General features: G+C 45.1%; 2 protein-coding genes across 3 annotated transcripts in view; one reads left to right on the top strand and one right to left on the bottom strand.

The window, feature by feature from the left end:
- The window catches only part of LOC134541317 (acetyl-coenzyme A synthetase), an 80,651-nt gene that overhangs the window by 44,519 nt on the left and 16,126 nt on the right, over window positions 1–20,006 (bottom strand). The gene's annotated exons all lie outside the window — the stretch shown is intronic.
- The window catches only part of LOC134541342 (serine/arginine-rich splicing factor 2-like), a 38,680-nt gene that overhangs the window by 5,468 nt on the left and 13,206 nt on the right, over window positions 1–20,006 (top strand). The window contains exon 2 of the mRNA XM_063384765.1: window positions 10,403–10,509. Within this exon, the coding sequence (XP_063240835.1) occupies window positions 10,403–10,509 (107 nt within the window). The remainder of the gene's footprint in view (window positions 1–10,402; window positions 10,510–20,006) is intronic.

Raw genomic sequence — 20,006 nt, 5'->3', positions numbered from 1 at the left:
TCGAGAATCCATACTTTATGTTGGCTTCATCAACCTTCATTTTTAAAATAGAATCAATATCATTAAAAAATTTTGCTTGTTGCTCCACACAGATAGCAACGTTGCGCAGATTTAGTAGATGTCACTGCATTGCACACTTTAGTATCGATCATTGTGAATGCCATATTGTACACAATCGTAATTTCTTTGCATCGAATACAGTTTCGAAAGGCACAAGTTTCTTTATCTATTCTTCGAAGTGTTGCACTTCATCCACTGTGATTCTCTGTCTTCGTGCAAAATCTGAAGTCTTAGTGGTCTACAGAATCGTGTAGACGAAGACCTAGGATTCTTCCAAACTACTATTTTTGCCTTAGATTTATAATCAACAGAAATAAGTTGTAATGGCACAACTGAAGTAAATAACACATTTGAATCTGATTTGCTGCCATCCACAAATGTCTGCTTATATTCACTTTGTCCAGAACTTCCATCGCAACCCCACTTGCACATTAAGTTCATACTGCTTACATTTTCTTGAGACAAACTTCTAATTATGTCACTTTGGAGAAATAAAATGCGCTCAACAGTATGGTCCAATAATGCTTGTAAATTTACTTCTGCACTACTTTCTGTAATAATAATAGCCGTTAGAATTGGAAAACACCTCTTTTTTTGCTTCCACTACTTTCTTATAGGGAGGATACAGATTACAATGATTGGCTATGCTCACAGATCTTATTCCTTGATATTGTCCTTTGGATAATTTATATTCAACCAAAAGGGAAAGTGCAGCATCATCAGATAAAGTATTTTCAGTTTTTGATAGATAAGATTCTCGATACTTGGAAGCTTTCGATGGAGTTGACAATGCTATATCTTTCCAAACTTTAGAAGCTTCTAATTGTCCTGTAGAACGTAAGCTCATTTGAGCAGCATACGACAACTCGTTCGAGCTTAACTTTGCACGAATTTCTTCGGTCTTCCTTCGCTTTGATCTTTCACTGCATAAGATAAAGTCAGTAGAAGGACGACCACCGATATTGGTAGGTGAACTCTGAGAAGCACCAGGCAAAGTAAATAATACAGGCGCATCAAGCCATTCCTTGTTTTTCTGAAAAAAATATATATATCCTTGGTTCTACTGGCCTTTTGCCACATTTCCCTCATTTTATGAAACAGCGCTGAAAATGATGCTTTCTCAACTTCACGTACATGTATCGAGAGTCCAATATTTTCAGACTTTTTTTCTTTCAAGTAATCTATTATATCAGTTAATCCATCTTTTAAATGCTTTTCAACTATTACAAAAACTTATTTCCTCGTTAATTGTATTTTTGTGTCTTCAGATCCTGTAACAGAATAAAAATTAATATATTCTGTAAAGATATGCAAGCCCTTTTCTCGTAAACTAGGTTGTACCAGAATCACAAGCAAAAATTGTTAAACATTTTCTGGTGTATTTTTCAAAACACTTAAGTAAAGAAATGAATAAAATAAGTATTTTTAAAGAATTTTATCAAAAATAAATGGCTTATTTACCTACATAAAATGACAAATTTTGCTTATTCAGTTGAAAAATGGACAAGCTCATTAAAAATTTACTTGAGAAGTAATACGTTTTTTTAATGAAAAATTCACAATTTCCAAGACTTTGGTTTATTCATATTATAAATTGTGACTTGTTCTTATATTATGTTTATATTATTGAAATAACTAGTAATTAAAATAATGATTACATTAAGATGAGTTATAGCTATAACCCTGCATTGTTGGAAACATATGTTATGGCTGTAACCTTGCATTGTTCGAAACATAAATTAAGAAAGTATTATTTATATAGTTTGCAATATAATCTCAGTCATGCATAATTCTTAATTAACAAATAAGCCCCGGAAAAACCTCTCTTTCTGACATAACAAAGCCAAACGCATGACTAATCGGACAAATTTTGGAGTTTATGTAAATTTGAGATAGGTACAAATCTAAAAACACGCGCATGTGAAGGATAATACATAACATTTGAATAGGCAGCTAAAGGCAGCTAATTGTTGTGAATTTTGTAAGATGATAGATTGATCTAAAGGCATGAACTTATATCTTCGTGTTATATGGTGTTATATGCAACTTTTTATCTTATAGAAACTATAAATAACTAAAATGTCATAGTTTTGCTAAGGGCTTCGAGTTAAAAGTTCTTTAAGGAAGAATAAATTTTAATTTTGTAATGCCCTAATAAAAAAATAATCTACATACCTCCAGGAATGTCGTCCATGTCACAGAATAAAAAATAATCACCTCACTTTCACGTGATTGAATTTCTGAGAAACGGTATTTTTTTGTTGCAGTAATGCTCACTCGATAAATTTCCCACGATTGCTGATTTTGAACTGAAAAATCAAAGATAGATGCAAAGCCAAGAACTTCCACTTTCGCAGATAGACACCCAAGATATTCCACTACCAACTCCACCAGTCAAAATTTCTCTAGCGTAGATTTCCAATTTTGAGGTTTTGGCCACCTTTTCAGGTTTTGGCCCCACTGTGCGTGTCTTGCGTCGCAACACGTGTCCTCGCGATCTGCCCGCAGACGCAGGTCATGTCTGTTCCAAACAGTGGCGTAGCCAGGATTTGTGTATGGGGGGTGTTAAGAAGCATGCGCCCCCCCCCCCCCCCACACTGTATTAAAGCGGGGGATCCGGGGGGTCCTCCCCCGGGAAAATTTGGTTTATAAAAAATAGTGCTATTTTAGCAGTTTTCGGTTCTTAAATGTAAATAATGTAATGGTATAATTTTTATTAAATTTAATATGAAATTTGTTTGAGTGATGAATAAGAAATTAATTAAAGATTTGGTGCTAGGGTGGGGGGTTGAACCCCTAAACACCTTCCCCCCCCCCCCCTGGCTAAGCCCCTGGTTCCTTGTATGTTCGGCCGCGCAGAGAGACCGCTAAGGCCCGGTGCACAAGTGCGGACGTTGTCCGCGCGGCGCCGCTGCGGCGCCGCAACGTTGCCGCAGAAACACAATCACACAGCACGGACAAATACCGCACAGTCTGAACGATGCCGACTAACGAGATGGATGTGTACAAACGTAAACGGGTATTATTTGTGTACCTAGTATACAAATGTTTATTGGATACGCTACTTTCTTGTCTGTATTCATATAGATTAACATATAGGCATTCATTAAAATAAAGTATAATGTATACTTACATATTTCGTTTTTTTTTTTTCCTTGTCATCCTTTTCGTCAAACGATTCGCAAAATTTACGACACATGTTGATCCACGCACTTCTTTTTTTTTTTATTGCGATCATGGTATTCTTCAACGGCTACGTTCCATATCTCTAGATAACTTTTAACTTCTGCGATGAAGAGTTCAGCATCTAATATGTCTTCAAATTCACGTGATGCTGCCATCTCACTTTGCGGCAATCGACCGCACGTGTGCACTGCTCGATTGACACGAATGTACTAAGGAACGTAGTTGGACGTGCGGCGCCGCAGCGTGCCTGTGGGATCTACGGACAAAAATGTAAGCACAGTGGACGTGCAATGGACGTGCAATGGACGTGCGGTGCGGCAGCTGTGTGTGCATTGCTTCTTATCGGTCAAGCCTTCCGAGAAGGCATCTCCGGCGCCGCAGCGGCGCCGCGCGGACAATGTCCGCACGTGCGCACCGGGCCTAAGACAGAACCACCGCCTACTTGCCGGTGCGGGTCACGCACTTCATGCGACGGTCCAGTATGACCAGCATTCCATTGTTCCATGAGTTTTTTTTTTGACGTGACGTCTAATAAATCGATTGACGCCGGCTGCACGCACGAAAAAGTGTCCCGTTATGCACAATGTCCCGTTACGCTCACTGTACGCTTGCGCCGCATCTATCTCTCTTCCACTCGATTGGAACAACCATCGATTTGACTTTTTCGAGGCACATCAAACTTGAAACACTCCCATTCGTTTCCTACTTTTCCTATCATCGTCCTATCCTTAACAGAATAACACAGATCGGAAGAAGTTAAATAGCAAACATGTGTAAAAGTTATAGTTAAAATAATCTCTTCGTTAAAGTAATAAACATATTTGAATTAATGAGTGCAAATAAAAATAAATTTATCAATTAAATTGTAGATTTCATTTCACTCCTTCTTTGTATCCATACAAAATAGTGATAATTCAATAAAAATGATTCAATTTTATTCATAAAAGTATGCAATCATTTCATAAATGTTTTGTTATGACGTTGTCACGTTAAACTATCGTCCGTAAACCGACTTTACAGACAACCAATTTTTTTTTAACTTTTTAAATAAATTTTAAAATAAAATTTATGTTCACACTAAAATCTCAGGGAATATAGATCTTTAACCTTTTACACTTTGAAATTTAAGCAATGATGTTACTTGAGAAAAGAAAAATTGAACATTTTAAATTTTGGTTTTTGTGTAATTGTTTTTTTACATTTTTTTTTCCTAAGCCAGTAATATGAGTGTCTCGTTAGAACAATATATTGATACGAAAAACACGAAAGACGAATGTCAGGGTTTGTATGACAGACATTAACAGTATGCCAGTAACTCGCATGCAAAACCGGCGTTAAATATAGACTGCTTGGAGCTGAAATGGGGAGGAATTTGCATTGTTGTAGCCCACTAAGGATTACAACAATAATGAACTCTGTAAACTTGTGTGTCTAAGTTACGCCTGCTGGTAGTGAAGGTACGATGACTGACGGTGAATGTACAACTGCTGATGGTGAAGATACAGCTGATGTGGTGAAGGTACAGCTGATGTTGGTGAATACAAAGTTGATGGCGGTGAAGATGTAGAAGCTGGCTGTGAAGATGGATCAACTAAGAGTGGAAAGTCCAAAATCATTAGCAAATGTCTATATAAGAGTCCAGTGACGGGTTCTGAACCAAGCACATCATTTGAAATATCTCCAAGAGATATGTTACCTTTGCCAAAATCCAACATCACCAAACGCAAAACTAAACGTAAGAAAGGTAAAGCAGCGATTCTTACTTCGAGTCCGTACAAGAGAGAACTTTTGGAGGAGAAGTCTATAAGGGAAGGCCAAAATAACAAAAGGAGAACCAAAACAAGCAACAAAAGTCAAAACAAAACATTAACAAATCTCAACCCCCCCCCCCCCCCCCCCCAAAAAAAAAATGAATTGAATTGATGAAAAAACCTCCAAAAGTAGGCGAAGCCTTTTCAACGAAGAGGACGAAGGTGAGAGCGATGACGCTGACTGCTTATATTGTGAAGAAGCATAATCAAATTCAAAAACAAATGAAGTGTGTATTAGCTGTTCCGGATGTCACCGCTGGGCTCACGAAGAGTGTGCTTGCTGCGAAGAGGAAAATGGTGACTTTTAATGTGAAGGCTGTAGCCGCTAAACTGTTTAAGTTATGTTTGATAGGTTAGGTTTTAATTTTTAATTGGTTATTGTTTAAACAAAGTCAAGATTTTTATTTGAAGACACTTAAAACTTTACCACTCTGTTTGTTAACATAGAGTAAATGCAATTGCTTTTTTTAATGCTGTTTTGTCGGGTTTTTAGTTCGTAATTTTATTTTATTTAGATATTGTGGAAACATTTAATTTTTTAAGTCTATCTCCTGAACTTGCTAACAAATTGTATATACACGCCTTGGTTTTATATTTATTATTATAATGAGTTGTGTTAATGTTTTACCTACGTCGGGTAAAATGGCCAGTCAATGGCCATTTTACCCGACATGTAGGCAAAGTGGTCATTTGGTACAATTAATTTTAAAATTTAATAAATAAAAAAATAATGGTTGCAAGACATAAAGAAATTAATATTTTTTTATTGTACGAAAACTATATTATATGAAGGGTTATTTTATATTTCAATTTTAATTACAATATAAAATTTATGTATCGTTTTATCTTAGGATGGCCACTTTACCCCTACTAGAACTTTTATCCCGGGTTGTTTTTGCTGGTAGTTACGGGCCCAACCAAACAGATAGCGTCCCATGTCGAGCGAAACGTGGTCTGTATCTGCCTCCTCGCTCTGATTGGCTGGAGAGCGCTGTGGTCCGGAGCACAGCCGCAGGTCGCGACACAGCACGAGTGTGAGTGGCGTGAGGTGTGCCGACAGCCAGAGTCGAGGTCGAAGTCTGTGGCTGCCGACTTTTACCCAAACTTTGCCCGAGCACTTTCGCAATAGCTCCCCGCCTCTGGAGCGGACCGTCGGGCGACACAGGTGTCTCCGATACCGAGCAGTGGACTTTCCGTATCAAAATCTTCCATGAAACGTGAATGCAAGGGACAAGATATTGTTACGATTTACTGCGGGTACGTAAAGGATAGCCCAATTAAAGATTTTTATCACATACAAGAGTTATTTATTGCCACTATTTACTTTACTAGCTAATAATCTAAAAAAAAAAACAATCAATAATTGTACTTAAAAATAATGTTGCTTCCTACAGTCACTCGTTTCTCACAGTCCACACGCCTCGCTGGGCCGCACCTCTGGCGCAACTCTCGCAGCAGCACCCCTCGTGGGTCTCCGCCGCGGGACTCCGCCGCCGCCGTCGCACTTCCCCTTCGCCGAGATCCCACTCGACACCTCGCTCGGAACTCCGCCGCGCCCGCGACACTATCGCCCGGAACTGAACTCTTCGCCCTGGAACCTTCGTCCAGGGACTTCGCCCCTCTGCCGCACCCGCGGAACTAGCCCCGGAAACTCCGCCGCGGGAGAGCTCCCGCCTGAATTCTCTCTACTTACTCTCCTCAGACCAACCCTCTCGAGGCCGCCGTCCTCGTTTTATCTATCAGCCGCAATTTCCAGAACTCGCGAGCGCGGCCGGGGCCAGTCGCGTCATTCCGCGCCGACACGACGGCAAAAAATCTCTCGAAACACGTGTCGGCGGCTCGCGTAACTCCGCAGCTGTCCGGTGTCAGTTACGTGTCAAAGGCAGGGCGCCGCGCGGGGAGTGGAGGGAAGGAGGGGGGAAAGCGAGAATCCTTGTAATCTTCCAGGCGCGCGCGGCGCATATCATGTTGCGGCAGTCGCCAGCCAGCTCTGCACCTGCACGTGTCCCGGCCTTGCTCACGTTCGAAACAATATGAAAAGCTAAAAAACAAATTGTGTACAGTATCTGACTCATTTACATGCCCTATAATTAGAAGAGTTTCACGTCTAAAGAAAATTAGGGAATTTTATTTATTTATATTAGACTTTAGTTTGGCGCAGTTAAGGCGTGTACACCTTCTGTTACACTGAACCGTGAGACATAAACATTGTATAATAAATTATATCTAGCAATCAAACATAAAATCAGACATTAACTAATTGCAAATTACACAAATTACTGATGAATCATCTACCAATTTAACATCCAAGTTTGGTACCAACATAAACCATATAAAATAATTTATTAACGTACAAAATTACGATATAATCAAATACAAACCTAAAACATATTAAATATTGTTTTAAAATACAAAATACTAAAATATACCAAAATAAAACCTTAAAAATATTAAATATTGTTTTAAATATAAAACAAATATTAAAATATAATTAAAATTCTTATTGTGATAACGTCCTTCTCTCTCACACTCGCACACACTTTCATTCAGTATTCCCTTGTAAACATATATGCCTACATACATGCATACAAGTTGTTCGCGAACAACGGAGCATAAATTTAACGCGTGGCAGGGAACGCCAAAAACAAGCCATTTTCGTTCAGGGACATGTGTCCGGAAAAGCAACCCTGCTAAGTGACAGGCGCATACAGTAGCGCGCAAAATTTGAATTTTCCCGCGCAATAGGCATCGCTCCAGTGGCTGAGAGGACGTACCAAAAACATTCGCGTGTCAAATGAAAATTTGTCAAAGTGAAACTACCTTGGAATACATTTTGTAAAGTTAGATAATTTTTTATTTGAAATAATCACATCTTTGAAAATCCGTGATTAAAATAGCTATATTATATTTTATGAGGTAGCGTCTCAAAAATTCAGGTTGTGTGTGTGTGTAACACAACGGTAAAGTGAAGGATGACATTGAACGAAATACGTAGACCTACCTTAGACGTGGTTCCAATATTAATATTGATTTTAGTTATTATTGAATTATATATATATATATATATATATATATATATATATATATATATATATATACTGTGCCTTGAGCAAAAAAAATATAATGAATCGTATTTTTTTCTCTAATTGATGTAATAACCTTTAAAGCATATTTATTACCGTTAATTCGGTTATTTAAAACTAGTTAGTCTATGATTTTTATTATTAGTTTAAAAATAAAAAACTCTGTAATTTAAAAAAATATATACTTTGTAACTGAAAGACTTTACAAGGGAGTAAATTTCCATATATTATCGATGTTTAAACAAACAATTGACAAGAACTTCAAAACCAAGAACGTTCCTATAAATAATTCGTCCAGCAATGAAAAACATATGGAAACTTATCTACTAACAAACGTATGTGTTCAATTATAGAGTAAGTTTTCTGTTAAAGGTTACTGACTCATATTTATTATTTTTACTTGAAGTATTTAAAAAAAGGCTACGTAGTATGAAATAAATAAACCAACAGACAGAACTATGTATTAAAGTTATTAAAGCAATAAGATACACACAAAAATATTAATAAAGCATTTTAGCTATAAGTACAATTTGTATACTGCAATATCAATTTATATATAAAAATGTACATTTTTTGTCATTAAAGGGATTTGAACCAAATCAAAAAGAACTGCAATATTTCTGTACATGTACTACAGAAGCACAATGTAAATTAATTTAGGTTACGTGTAATCAATACAATAATGCTAGATTTCTAACGTAATTTATAGTTAAAGTTTACTCCTCGCTATAACTATTTAAGTCTACGCTATGTATTGTTACTACCAATTTTCATTTGGCATAACCAACGTCGTTTTCACCACCAAAAAAAAATTGAGGGAAGCTGGCTACATACAATAATGACTTTTTTTTTATCTGCTTTTGTATAATTTTTATTATTATTTTTAAAGTGATTGTTTTTTATTTATTTTTCTTTCACGAAATCTGATTTATAACTAAGCCTGAGTTATCGCGACTGCATGTTCGATGTGTGCATTATGTGTTTGTTCACTGCGTGATCACTGAGTGTCCAGTGCGTGTCCAGTGCGTGTCCCGTGCGTGTCCAGTGCGTGTCCAGAGCGTGTCCAGTGCGTGTCCCGTGCGTGTCCAGAGCGTGTCCCGTGCGTGTCCAGTGCGTGTCCAGTGCGTGTCCAGAGCGTGTCCAGAGCGTGTCCAGAGCGTGTCCAGAGCGTGTCCAGAGCGTGTCCAGAGCGTGTCCAGTGCGTGTCCAGTGCGTGTCCAGTGCGTGTCCAGTGCGTGTCCAGTGCGTGTCCTGTGCGTGTTATGTGCGTGTCCAGAGCGTGTACAGTGCGTGTCCAGTGCATGGCAAAACCGTGTGCAGAGCGTGTCCAGAGCGTGTCCAGTGCGTGTACAGTGCGTGTACAGTGCGTGTCCAGTGTTTGTCAGTGCATGTCCAGAGCGTGTCCAGAGCGTGTCCAGTGTTTGTCAGTGCGTGTCCAGAGCGTGTCCAGTGAGTGTCCAGAGCTTGTCCAGAGCGTGTCCAGAGCGTGTCCAGTGCGTGTCCAGAGCGTGTCCAGTGCGTGTCCAGTGCGTGTACAGTGCGTGTCCAGTGCGTGTCCAGTGCGTGTCCAGTGCGTGTCCAGTGCGTGTCCAGAGCGTGTCCAGTGTTTGTCAGTGCGTGTCCAGAGCGTGTCCAGTGCGTGTCCAGTGAATGTCAAGAGCGTGTTTACAGCGTGTACAGTGCGTGTCCAGTGCGTGTCCAGTGCGTGTCCAGGGCGTGTACAGTGCGTGTCCAGAGCGTGTCCAGAGCGTGTCCAGTGCGTGTCCAGAGCGTGTCCAGAGCGTGTCCAGTGCGTGTCCAGAGCGTGTCCAGAGCGTGTCCAGAGCGTGTCCAGAGCGTGTCCAGTGCGTGTCCAGTGTGTGTCCAGAGCGTGTCCAGTGCGTGTCCTGTGCGTGTCCAGTGCGTGTCCAGTGCGTGTCCAGAGCGTGTCCAGAGCGTGTCCAGTGCGTGTCCAGTGCGTGTCCAGAGCGCGTCCAGAGCGCGTCCAGAGCGCGTCCAGTGCGCGTCCAGTGAGTGTCCAGTGCGTGTCCAGAACGTGTCCAGAGCGTGTCCAGTGTTTATCAGTGTGTGTCCAGAGCGTGTCCAGTGAATGTCAAGAGCGTGTACAGTGCGTGTCCAGTGCGTGTCCAAAGCGTGTACAGTGCGTGTACAGTGCGTGTACAGTGCGTGTCCAGTGCGTGTCCAGAGCGTGTCCAGAGCGTGTCCAGTGCGTGTCCAGAGCGTGTCCAGTGCGTGTCCTGTGCGTGTCCTGTGCGTGTACAGAGCGTGTCCAGTGCGTGTCCAGTGCGTGTCCAGTGCGTGTCCAGGAGTGTCCAGGAGTGTCCAGAGCGCATCCAGAGCGCGTCCAGAGCGCGTCCAGTGCGCGTCCAGTGAGAGTCCAGAGCGTGTCCAGTGCGTGTCCAGAGCGTGTCCAGAGCGTGTCCAGAGCGTGTCCAGAGCGTGTCCAGAGCGTGTCCAGTGCGTGTCCAGTGCGTGTCCAGAGCGCGTCCAGAGCGCGTCCAGAGCGTGTCCAGAGCGTGTCCAGAGCGCGTCCAGAGCTCGTCCAGTGCGCGTCCAGTGAGTGTCCAGTGCTTGTCCAGAGCGTGTCCAGTGCGCGTCCAGAGCGCGTCCAGTGCGTGTACAGAGCTTGTCCAGTGCGTATCCAGAGCGTGTCCAGTGCGTGTCCAGTGCGTGTCCAGTGCGTGTCCAGAGCGTGTACAGTGCGTGTCCAGTGCATGTCCAGAGCGTGTCCAGAGCGTGTCCAGAGCGTGTCTAGTGCGTGTACAGTGCGTGTCCAGTGTTTGTCAGTGCGTGTCCAGAGCGTGTCCAGTGTTTGTCAGTGCGTGCCCAGAGCATGTCCAGTGCGTGTCCAGTGCGTGTCCAGAGCGTGTCCAGAGCGTGTACAGTGCGTGTCCAGAGCGTGTCCAGAGCGTGTCCAGAGCGTGTCCAGTGAATGTCAAGAGCGTGTCCACAGCGTGTACAGTGCGTGTCCAGTGCGTGTCCAGTGCGTGTCCAGGGCGTGTACAGTGCGTGTCCAGAGCGTGTCCAGAGCGTGTCCAGAGCGTGTCCAGTGCGTGTCCAGAGCGCGTCCAGAGCGTGTCCAGAGCGCGTCCAGAGCTCGTCCAGTGCGCGTCCAGTGCGCGTCCAGTGAGTGTCCAGAGCGTGTCCAGTGCGCGTCCAGAGCGCGTCCAGTGCGCGTCCAGAGCTTGTCCAGTGCGTATCCAGAGCGTGTCCAGAGCGTGTCCAGTGCGTGTCCAGTGCGTGTCCATGGCGTGTCCATGGCGTGTCCTGTGCGTGTCCAGAGCGTGTACAGTGCGTGTCCAGTGCGTGTCCAGAGCGTGTCCAGAGCGTGTCCAGAGCGTGTCCAGTGCGTGTCCAGTGCGTGTCCAGTGTTTGTCAGTGCGTGTCCAGAGCGTGTCCAGAGCGTGTCCAGTGTTTGTCAGTGCGTGTCCAGAGCGTGTCCAGTGCGTGTCCAGTGCGTGTCCAGAGCGTGTCCAGAGCGTGTCCAGAGCGTGTACAGTGCGTGTCCAGTGCGTGTCCAGAGCGTGTCCAGAGCGTGTCCAGAGCGTGTCCAGTGTTTGTCCAGTGTTTGTCCAGTGCGTGTCCAGAGCGTGTCCAGTGCGTGTCCAGTGAATGTCAAGAGCGTGTCCACAGCGTGTACAGTGCGTGTCCAGTGCGTGTCCAGGGCGTGTACAGTGCGTGTCCAGAGCGTGTCCAGTGCGTGTCCAGAGCGTGTCCAGTGCGTGTCCAGAGCGTGTCCAGTGCGTGTCCAGAGCGTGTCCAGAGCGTGTCCAGAGCGTGTCCAGAGCGTGTCCAGAGCGTGTCCAGTGCGAGTCCAGGGCGTGTCCAGGGCGTGTCCTGTGCGTGTCCAGAGCATGTACAGTGCGTGTCCAGTGCGTGTCCAGAGCGTGTCCAGTGCGTGTCCAGGAGTGTCCAGAGCGTGTCCAGAGCGTGTCCAGAGCGCGTCCAGAGCGCGTCCAGAGCGCGTCCAGTGCGCGTCCAGTGAGTGTCCAGAGCGTGTCTAGTGCGTGTCCAGTGCGTGTCCAGAGCGTGTCCAGTGCGCGTCCAGTGAGTGTCCAGAGTGTGTCCAGTGCGTGTCCAGTGCGTATCCAGTGCGCGTCCAGTGCGCGTCCAGAGCGCGTCCAGGAGTGTCCAGAGCGTGTCCAGAGCGTGTCCAGTGCGTGTCCAGTGCGTGTCCAGAGCGTGTCCAGTGCGTGTCCAGAGCGTGTCCAGTGCGTGTCCAGTGCTTGTCCAGTGCGTGTCCAGAGCGTGTCCAGAGCGTGTCCAGTGCGTGTCCAGTGCGTGTCCAGTGCGTGTCCAGAGCGTGTCCAGAGCGTGTACAGAGCGTGTACAGTGCGTGTACAGTGCGTGTCCAGTGAGTGTCCAGTGCGTGTCCAGAGCGTGTCCAGTGCGTGTCCAGAGCGTGTCCAGTGCGTGTCCAGAGCGTGTCCAGTGCGTGTCCAGAGCGTGTCCAGAGCGCGTCCAGAGCTCGTCCAGTGCGCGTCCAGTGCGCGTCCAGTGAGTGTCCAGAGCGTGTCCAGTGCGCGTCCAGAGCGCGTCCAGTGCGCGTCGAGAGCTTGTCCAGTGCGTATCCAGAGCGTGTCCAGTGCGTGTCCAGTGCGTGTCCATGGCGTGTCCTGTGCGTGTCCTGTGCGTGTCCAGAGCGTGTACAGTGCGTGTCCAGTGCGTGACCAGAGCGTGTCCAGAGCGTGTCCAGTGCGTGTCCAGTGCGTGTCCAGTGTTTGTCAGTGCGTGTCCAGAGCGTGTCCAGAGCATGTCCAGTGTTTGTCAGTGCGTGTCCAGAGCGTGTCCAGTGCGTGTCCAGTGCGTGTCCAGAGCGTGTCCAGAGCGTGTACAGTGCGTGTCCAGTGCGTGTCCAGTGCGTGTCCAGAGCGTGTCCAGAGCGTGTCCAGTGTTTGTCCAGTGCGTGTCCAGAGCGTGTCCAGTGCGTGTCCAGTGAATGTCAAGAGCGTGTCCACAGCGTGTACAGTGCGTGTCCAGTGCGTGTCCAGGGCGTGTACAGTGCGTGTCCAGAGCGTGTCCAGTGCGTGTCCAGAGCGTGTCCAGTGCGTGTCCAGAGCGTGTCCAGAGCGTGTCCAGAGCGTGTCCAGAGCGTGTCCAGAGCGTGTCCAGTGCGTGTCCAGTGCGTGTCCAGTGCGTGTCCAGTGCGTGTCCAGTGCGTGTCCAGTGCGTGTCCAGGGCGTGTCCAGGGCGTGTCCTGTGCGTGTCCAGAGCATGTACAGTGCGTGTCCAGTGCGTGTCCAGAGCGTGTCCAGAGCGTGTCCAGTGCGTGTCCAGGAGTGTCCAGAGCCTGTCCAGAGCGTGTCCAGAGTGCGTCCAGAGCGCGTCCAGAGCGCGTCCAGTGCGCGTCCAGTGAGTGTCCAGAGCATGTCTAGTGCGTGTCCAGAGCGTGTCCAGAGCGTGTCCAGAGCGTGTCCAGAGCGTGTCCAGAGCGCGTCCAGTGCGCGTCCAGTGCGCGTCCAGTGAGTGTCCAGAGTGTGTCCAGTGCGTGTCCAGTGCGTGTCCAGTGCGCGTCCAGAGCGCGTCCAGGAGTGTCCAGGAGTGTCCAGAGCGTGTCCAGAGCGTGTCCAGTGCGTGTCCAGTGCGTGTCCAGTGCGTGTCCAGAGCGTGTCCAGAGCGTGTCCAGAGCGTGTCCAGTGCGTGTCCAGTGCGTGTCCAGTGCTTGTCCAGTGCGTGTCCAGTGCGTGTCCAGAGCGTGTCAAGTGAGTGTCCAGAGCGTGTCCAGTGCGTGTCCAGTGCGTGTCTAGTGCGTGTCCAGTGCGTGTCCAGAGCGTGTACAGAGCGTGTACAGTGCGTGTCCAGAGCGTGTACAGTGCGTGTCCAGTGAGTGTCCAGTGCGTGTCCAGAGCGTGTCCAGTGCGTGTCCAGAGCGTGTTTGCGGGAAGAGGGTCGGTCATGGCGATGCAAGACGGTCAGAAACGATTGCCTGGGGTTGCGTGTCGCCTCGCTACGCTAGGGAGGAAGGGAGGAAGGAAGGAAGGAAGGCCGTTCCTTGCCCTCTTTGCGGTCGAAGGCGGATGCTTCCTTCCTTCGCTCCAGCACCATGACGAACCAAGGGCGTAAGAACTAAATTTCCAAAGGGGGGGCAATATACGTTTTTATAAAGAATCATTGATCCCCCCTATTGAAGCGGGGGGGGGGGGGGGGGTATTTCAAGGTTGAAAATGGTGCTGTTTAAGGAGTTTTATTATCTAAAATTTGATTACACAGCACTTTCTTTGCCCCCGTTTGCCCCCACTTTAAGGTTTCAGAGGGGGGGCAAAATATTCTCCCCCCCCCTGTTGTTGCGCCCCTGTGACGAACCAAGTATGGTGGTGGGGGGTTGCTGGGGGTTTAATATAATAGGTTAAGTCCACCCTCGGAAATTTGAAAAAAAAAAAAAATAATAAACACTTTAAAACAACCTGAAACTTTAAAGATTTTGCTTGAAAAATTTTTGAATTTCTTTCCTGATAAATTATTTATGGGTAAAGTTTTCTAAATGCTAACGGTGCATAATCGGTGATATCGCGTCACTACACGGGGCCTTAAAAATCTTCCAAAGTTTTTTTTTCTTTTTCTATTTACAAAATCACGGGAAACTTGAGTTGAAATCGAAATGTATCGACCGGCACTTTTGAATGACGTAGTGATAACGGTTTCGTACAATGGTTGTTCAGCACGAAGCTGGACAAACAAGGAAAACAAGGCGAAGTCGCCCCTGGCGACACACACACACACTCACTCTCACACTCACACACACACACACACACACACAGGGACGCAAAAACAGGGGGGAGGGGCAAGGGTATTTTGCCCCCCCCCCCCTCCTTCTGTAACCTAGAAGTGGGGGCAAACGGGGGCAAAGAAAGTGCTGTGTAATCAATTTTTAGGTTATAAAACTGCTTAAATAGCACCATTTTCCACCTTGAAATACAAATTTTCCCGGGGGAGGACCCCTGGACCCCCCGCTTCAATAGCGGGGGATCGATGATTCTTTATAAAAAGGTATATTGCCCCCCCCCCCCCCTTGGGAAATTTAGTTGTTGCGCCCCTGGCGACACACACACACACACACACACACACACACACAACCGAGCTAAACAGCCGGGGTTACAATTTAAACAAGGCCAGGCCGGGTTTCCTGGGAACCCGCCATCACACGCGCCGGACAACAGCATGACAGTTGACTGTCAGCCGTGGGAAGCCTAGAGCCAAACTCCCGATCGTGATTCTTCGTTTATTTTTTTTTTGTTCATTGTAAAAGGTAAGGTTAGCTACATTATAAATACTTTAAAACATTGTGGACGGTTGATTTGGTTTAGGATAGCTACATTAAAGATACTGTGAAATCATGTAAACGGTTTTCTAGCCCTGGATAGCTACATATTAAAAAAGTTATTTGCTAAGCGACCATAAAATGATTTTACAGTATTTTTAATGTAGCTATACTTACCTAATATAACCAACCATCCACAATTTTTTTAAGTATCTATAATGTAGCTAACCTATCCTAATCGACCGCATAATTTAATGCCACACCGGTTTATACAATGAGATAGAACGGGAGGGGGGAAAAAGCGAGCATGAACTTCGGGGAACTTCGGGTGTGGCTCTCTCGTCTGTGAGATGAAGGCTTCCCGTCATCCATGCGACACACGACGATTCGAGGATACGTCGATAACACTCGCCTTGCACAGTGAGGCCACTCGATTCCAGATGCATTATTCCAGGGTACTTTCCCCCCCCCCCTTTTTTTTTGGTGTCCACGTGTCATGGGCGTCTCTGGCACACAAAGTTGGGTGGTTGGGGGGGGGGGGGGGGGGAGACATAAAATATAATAAATTTATTTAAATGCTGGTACCTCCGTCAAGTTAAGTATAAAATGTCTATTTTCAAACTATGCTTTGTATGTAATTTTTATTGGACACCTGATCTACTACTATATGCCATCACTGTAAATACATGTATTTTATAAACATGAAAATAGTATAAATAAAACTACTGGATGTATTTCAAAATATTGGGGGGGGGGTCACCCTTTTCCCCCCGGGCCAGAGACGCCTGTGCCACGTGTTTACAATAAAAGATTTTTAAATCTTTTTTTTAATTTTCGTAATACGTATATTCTGATACAAAGCACAAAATTGAACTCACAGGAAATGTACGGTAACTAAATACCAAACAAAAGATGCCTTGGACATGTATTAATAATTTTATATATATATTACAGCCATATAAATAAATATGTAAATTTTCGTTCAAAATCTGAAATCTCCGAAAGTTCTTCACCGATTGCTTTGAAATTCAGACACATCGCTGAGTTGGAATACGTAAAAACGTAAAAAGGTAGATAAAAATATAGACAAGTAAAAATTGAAGAAAGAAAAATAATAACCTATATAAAAATCAATAAGGTTTTCAGTAATATTTTCAAAGTTTAATAAATTATTAAATTTTTATTTCTCAGGTGTGTGTTTTTTTTTTTTTTTTTTTAATATATTTTGGCCTACTCAGTGCGATAAAGCGATACAAATCCGTTGCTCAGGACTTCAGACCTCGATTGTCTCGGGGTTTGACTGCGTTTGTGTTATTTAAAAACAGGCCGTGGGGAAACAAATGGAAATGTTTGTAATCAAACAGGTTTTCAAGTCCAGGCGACACAAACAAACGAGTTTTCACACAAAGACGGCTGTGAAAATGGCCTGAAAATTTGTAGGGCGTCAGTGAAAAAAGTATTGTAACGAACCTTTAAACCTTTACAATATGGCCTGCCTGCATGCAGGATAGCTGGACCATGTACTTGATGTAGGCTTTTGGACATACGCCATTGCTTAGCACATGTACGTCTGCAGAAGAAAACTACAAAAAAACACAAATGACAAAAAACACAAACTAAGCAAAAATTGCTGTTGTCAGGATTTAACGCCACACAATATTCCACAACAGGAATATGGTCAACAAACAAGGAAAAAACAAAGAAAAATGGACTAACAGAACGAAAAAACCCCCACAAATGATGACAGCACAAAACTTCCGAACCCAAAAAAATTCAACACAACAGTTGAAACGAGACAAAAAAAAACACAGCAAAACGAAAAGACGAAACAAACACAACAGTTTTCTAAAACAGAAACAAGCGACGTTTCGGGAACTGCTATCTGCTCCCGTCCTCAGGCAGAGACGCACATGGTACGGAAACACAGGTGCGACTCTGACCATGTACTCTGACCATGTACTCTGACCATGGCCCCCACAAGGGTGGGGCTGGGTGGACCCCTGGATCCTGGGCCCAGCCCTGTTTATTTACATCTCAGTGCGTGAAATAAATATACATACTCGCTGTGGTTATTTCAAAGTATAAATGGACGGTCTCCGGGTAAAAGGTAACAAATCACATTTTGGTGATTTTTAGTTTTTTCCCAGCAATAAACTCTTTAAGTATATTTAGAATAAGTAATGCATTTTTAATCATTGGCAACTATGTTGGTAAATATGTTGGTAAATAAAATAATAATGCAAGAAAAATTTAAGTATTTAAATTCAATTTTTATCTAAGAGTTTTTTTTTTTGTTTCTCCTGCAAAAAGTGAATTCTCGACTTGTTACCTTTTACCCGGAGACCGTCCAAATAATTTTATAAATAAAGCTTAGTTTGGACTTATAAAATAGTAACCATAATTATACCATGTATTTTCAGGTTAAACAACATTCTAAAAAGAGTGTAGGTAAAAATAAACATTTCATTATAATGTAGCACGTGAACTGTAAAATGAGGAGAAAAAAAAGGGGGGGGGGGTTCATTGGCGTAGCTGTGTTCATAAAGTTAGGGGGGGGGGGGACAAATAATGATTTTGATGTCATGTAAACCCATTCCCCTCTTACAAAGACGGGTGGTGGGGGGGGGGGGGGGGTCCTCCACCGGAAAATTTTGATTTTAAAAGTGGAAAATAGCGCTTTTTAAGCAGTTTTTGTATCTAACCATTGGATACATCGATGTTAAAATTATTATTGTTTCCTTAAGATAAAATGTGAGAGTGAAGAAATTACAAATAAAGTTGGGCAGAATAATATTATCAAATAAAAATATCACGGTCTAGAAAGTTGGGGGGGGACAGTCCCCTCCACCCAAAAAGTTCAGGGGGACACGTACCCCCTGTCCCCCCATCCCCCGGTTCCTACGCCCCTGGGGCGGTTTCCGTCTCCTATCCTGGGTCCAGGTCCCGTAATCGAATGTGGAGGCCACGACACTGACAGACACAGTATGTTTGTACGTGCGGACACAGCCGACTGTCTGGTCAGCTGAGTGTGGTAGAGGGGCTGAGGCGGCGACTATGCTGGGTTGGTGGACCCAGCCGCTGGTCATTGACGAAGCTCTAACACCCTCCCGATCAAACAACAGGGGGCGATCCCTCACAGTTCTGTTTTCTTAAAAGCTCTGGAATGTTTATAAAAGCGAACTGGAATGTTACTCCCATCCTACCCTATTAGGGCGCATATGTGGGAGGCAGGGGCGTAGCCAGGGAAGGGGGGGAGGGGTTGGGGGTTCAACCCCCCCCCCCCCCCTTAGCACCAAATCTTTAATTCATTTCTTATTCATCACTCAAACAAATTTCATATTAAAATTAATAAAATTTTTACCATTACAATATTTAAATTTAAGTACCGAAAACTGCTAAAATAGCACTATTTTACACCTTAAAATCCAAATTTTCCCGGGGGAGGACGCCCGGACCCCCCCACCACCCCGCTTTAATACGGGGGGGGGGGGGGGGTGCATGCTTCTTAACACCCCCCATACACAAATCCTGGCTACGCCACTGGTGGGAGGGTAACGTGAGAACGCCGGCACTTATCGCGCGAAGAAACTTTCCCGCGCACGACGTCAAATGCGCTGCCCCGCCGCCGACACAAGACGTTAATTACGCACGCACACGCAACATTTAAAACAGTAGGTATTTCTGATTCTTCGTCCGGGTAGTCCCGACGGGGAGCTGTATGTCAACAGCCGGACCAAAACGTTCCATTGCCCAATCATTCGCCGGCTCAGCATCTGTTGCTGATGCGGAAGGCAAAGTCAGCAACCAGTGCGTCGCGGAACTGACACTAGTCATCGATAACGTTCGCAGGCTTCCACAGCCTGCCTTTGTCCTGAAGTAGCTTGGCTTCTTGGTCGTAGCCGCGTCCTTGGCGAGTATTTCACCGACGTTTCGGTCGACATTGCAGTCGCCATCATCAGGGTAGCAGTCACCTACCGGGTAGCAGGTAGTAGGTAACTGATCCCTGATGATGGCGACTGCAGTGTCAACCGAGACGTCGGTGAACTATTCGCCAAGGACGCGGCTACAACCCACAAGCCAAGCTACTTCTTGACACTGTCATCATCGCCCGACCCGCATGACTGTCCGTGGATCACCTCTTGTGTTATGTTTGTGTGCGTGAGTGCGTTTGTGGCTTGTGTTAGGTAGAAATGGCTCTAGTGTCTGTGGTAGCAGGTGGCTGTTTGGTGGTGACTGGTGGTGACTGGTGGTGACCCGAACCCCTCCCGAATACATTTAGTTTGTAGTTAGGTTATGAAAAACAAATTGCCGGTCGAGGCATCCTGTGGCTTATGTCTGGGACACCCCTATCTTTCCCTCAGGAATCACGACGTCCCACCTCCACGCTTGACGCGCCGCCAAAACCTCGGCCAATCACAGGGCGCCGTCCAGGAAATCAAAGCAAACTAGATTTAAGGATCTCAAAACTATAAATAGTCATTTGAACAATCCGTCACTTGGCTACGTCTTTAAATATGCATTAAACAGTGTTCGAAACTCAAAAAAAAAAGGTTTAGTAAATATTGTTTTTATACCTGTAAAATAAAAATAAAAACTTCAGGTATCTTA

The sequence above is a fragment of the Bacillus rossius genome, chromosome 18 (genome assembly GCF_032445375.1).
Source record: "Bacillus rossius redtenbacheri isolate Brsri chromosome 18, Brsri_v3, whole genome shotgun sequence".
In the NCBI taxonomy this organism is placed as follows: Eukaryota; Metazoa; Arthropoda; class Insecta; order Phasmatodea; family Bacillidae; genus Bacillus; species Bacillus rossius.
Note: the sequence above shows the minus strand (reverse complement) of the source record. Positions and strands in the feature narration are given on the sequence as shown.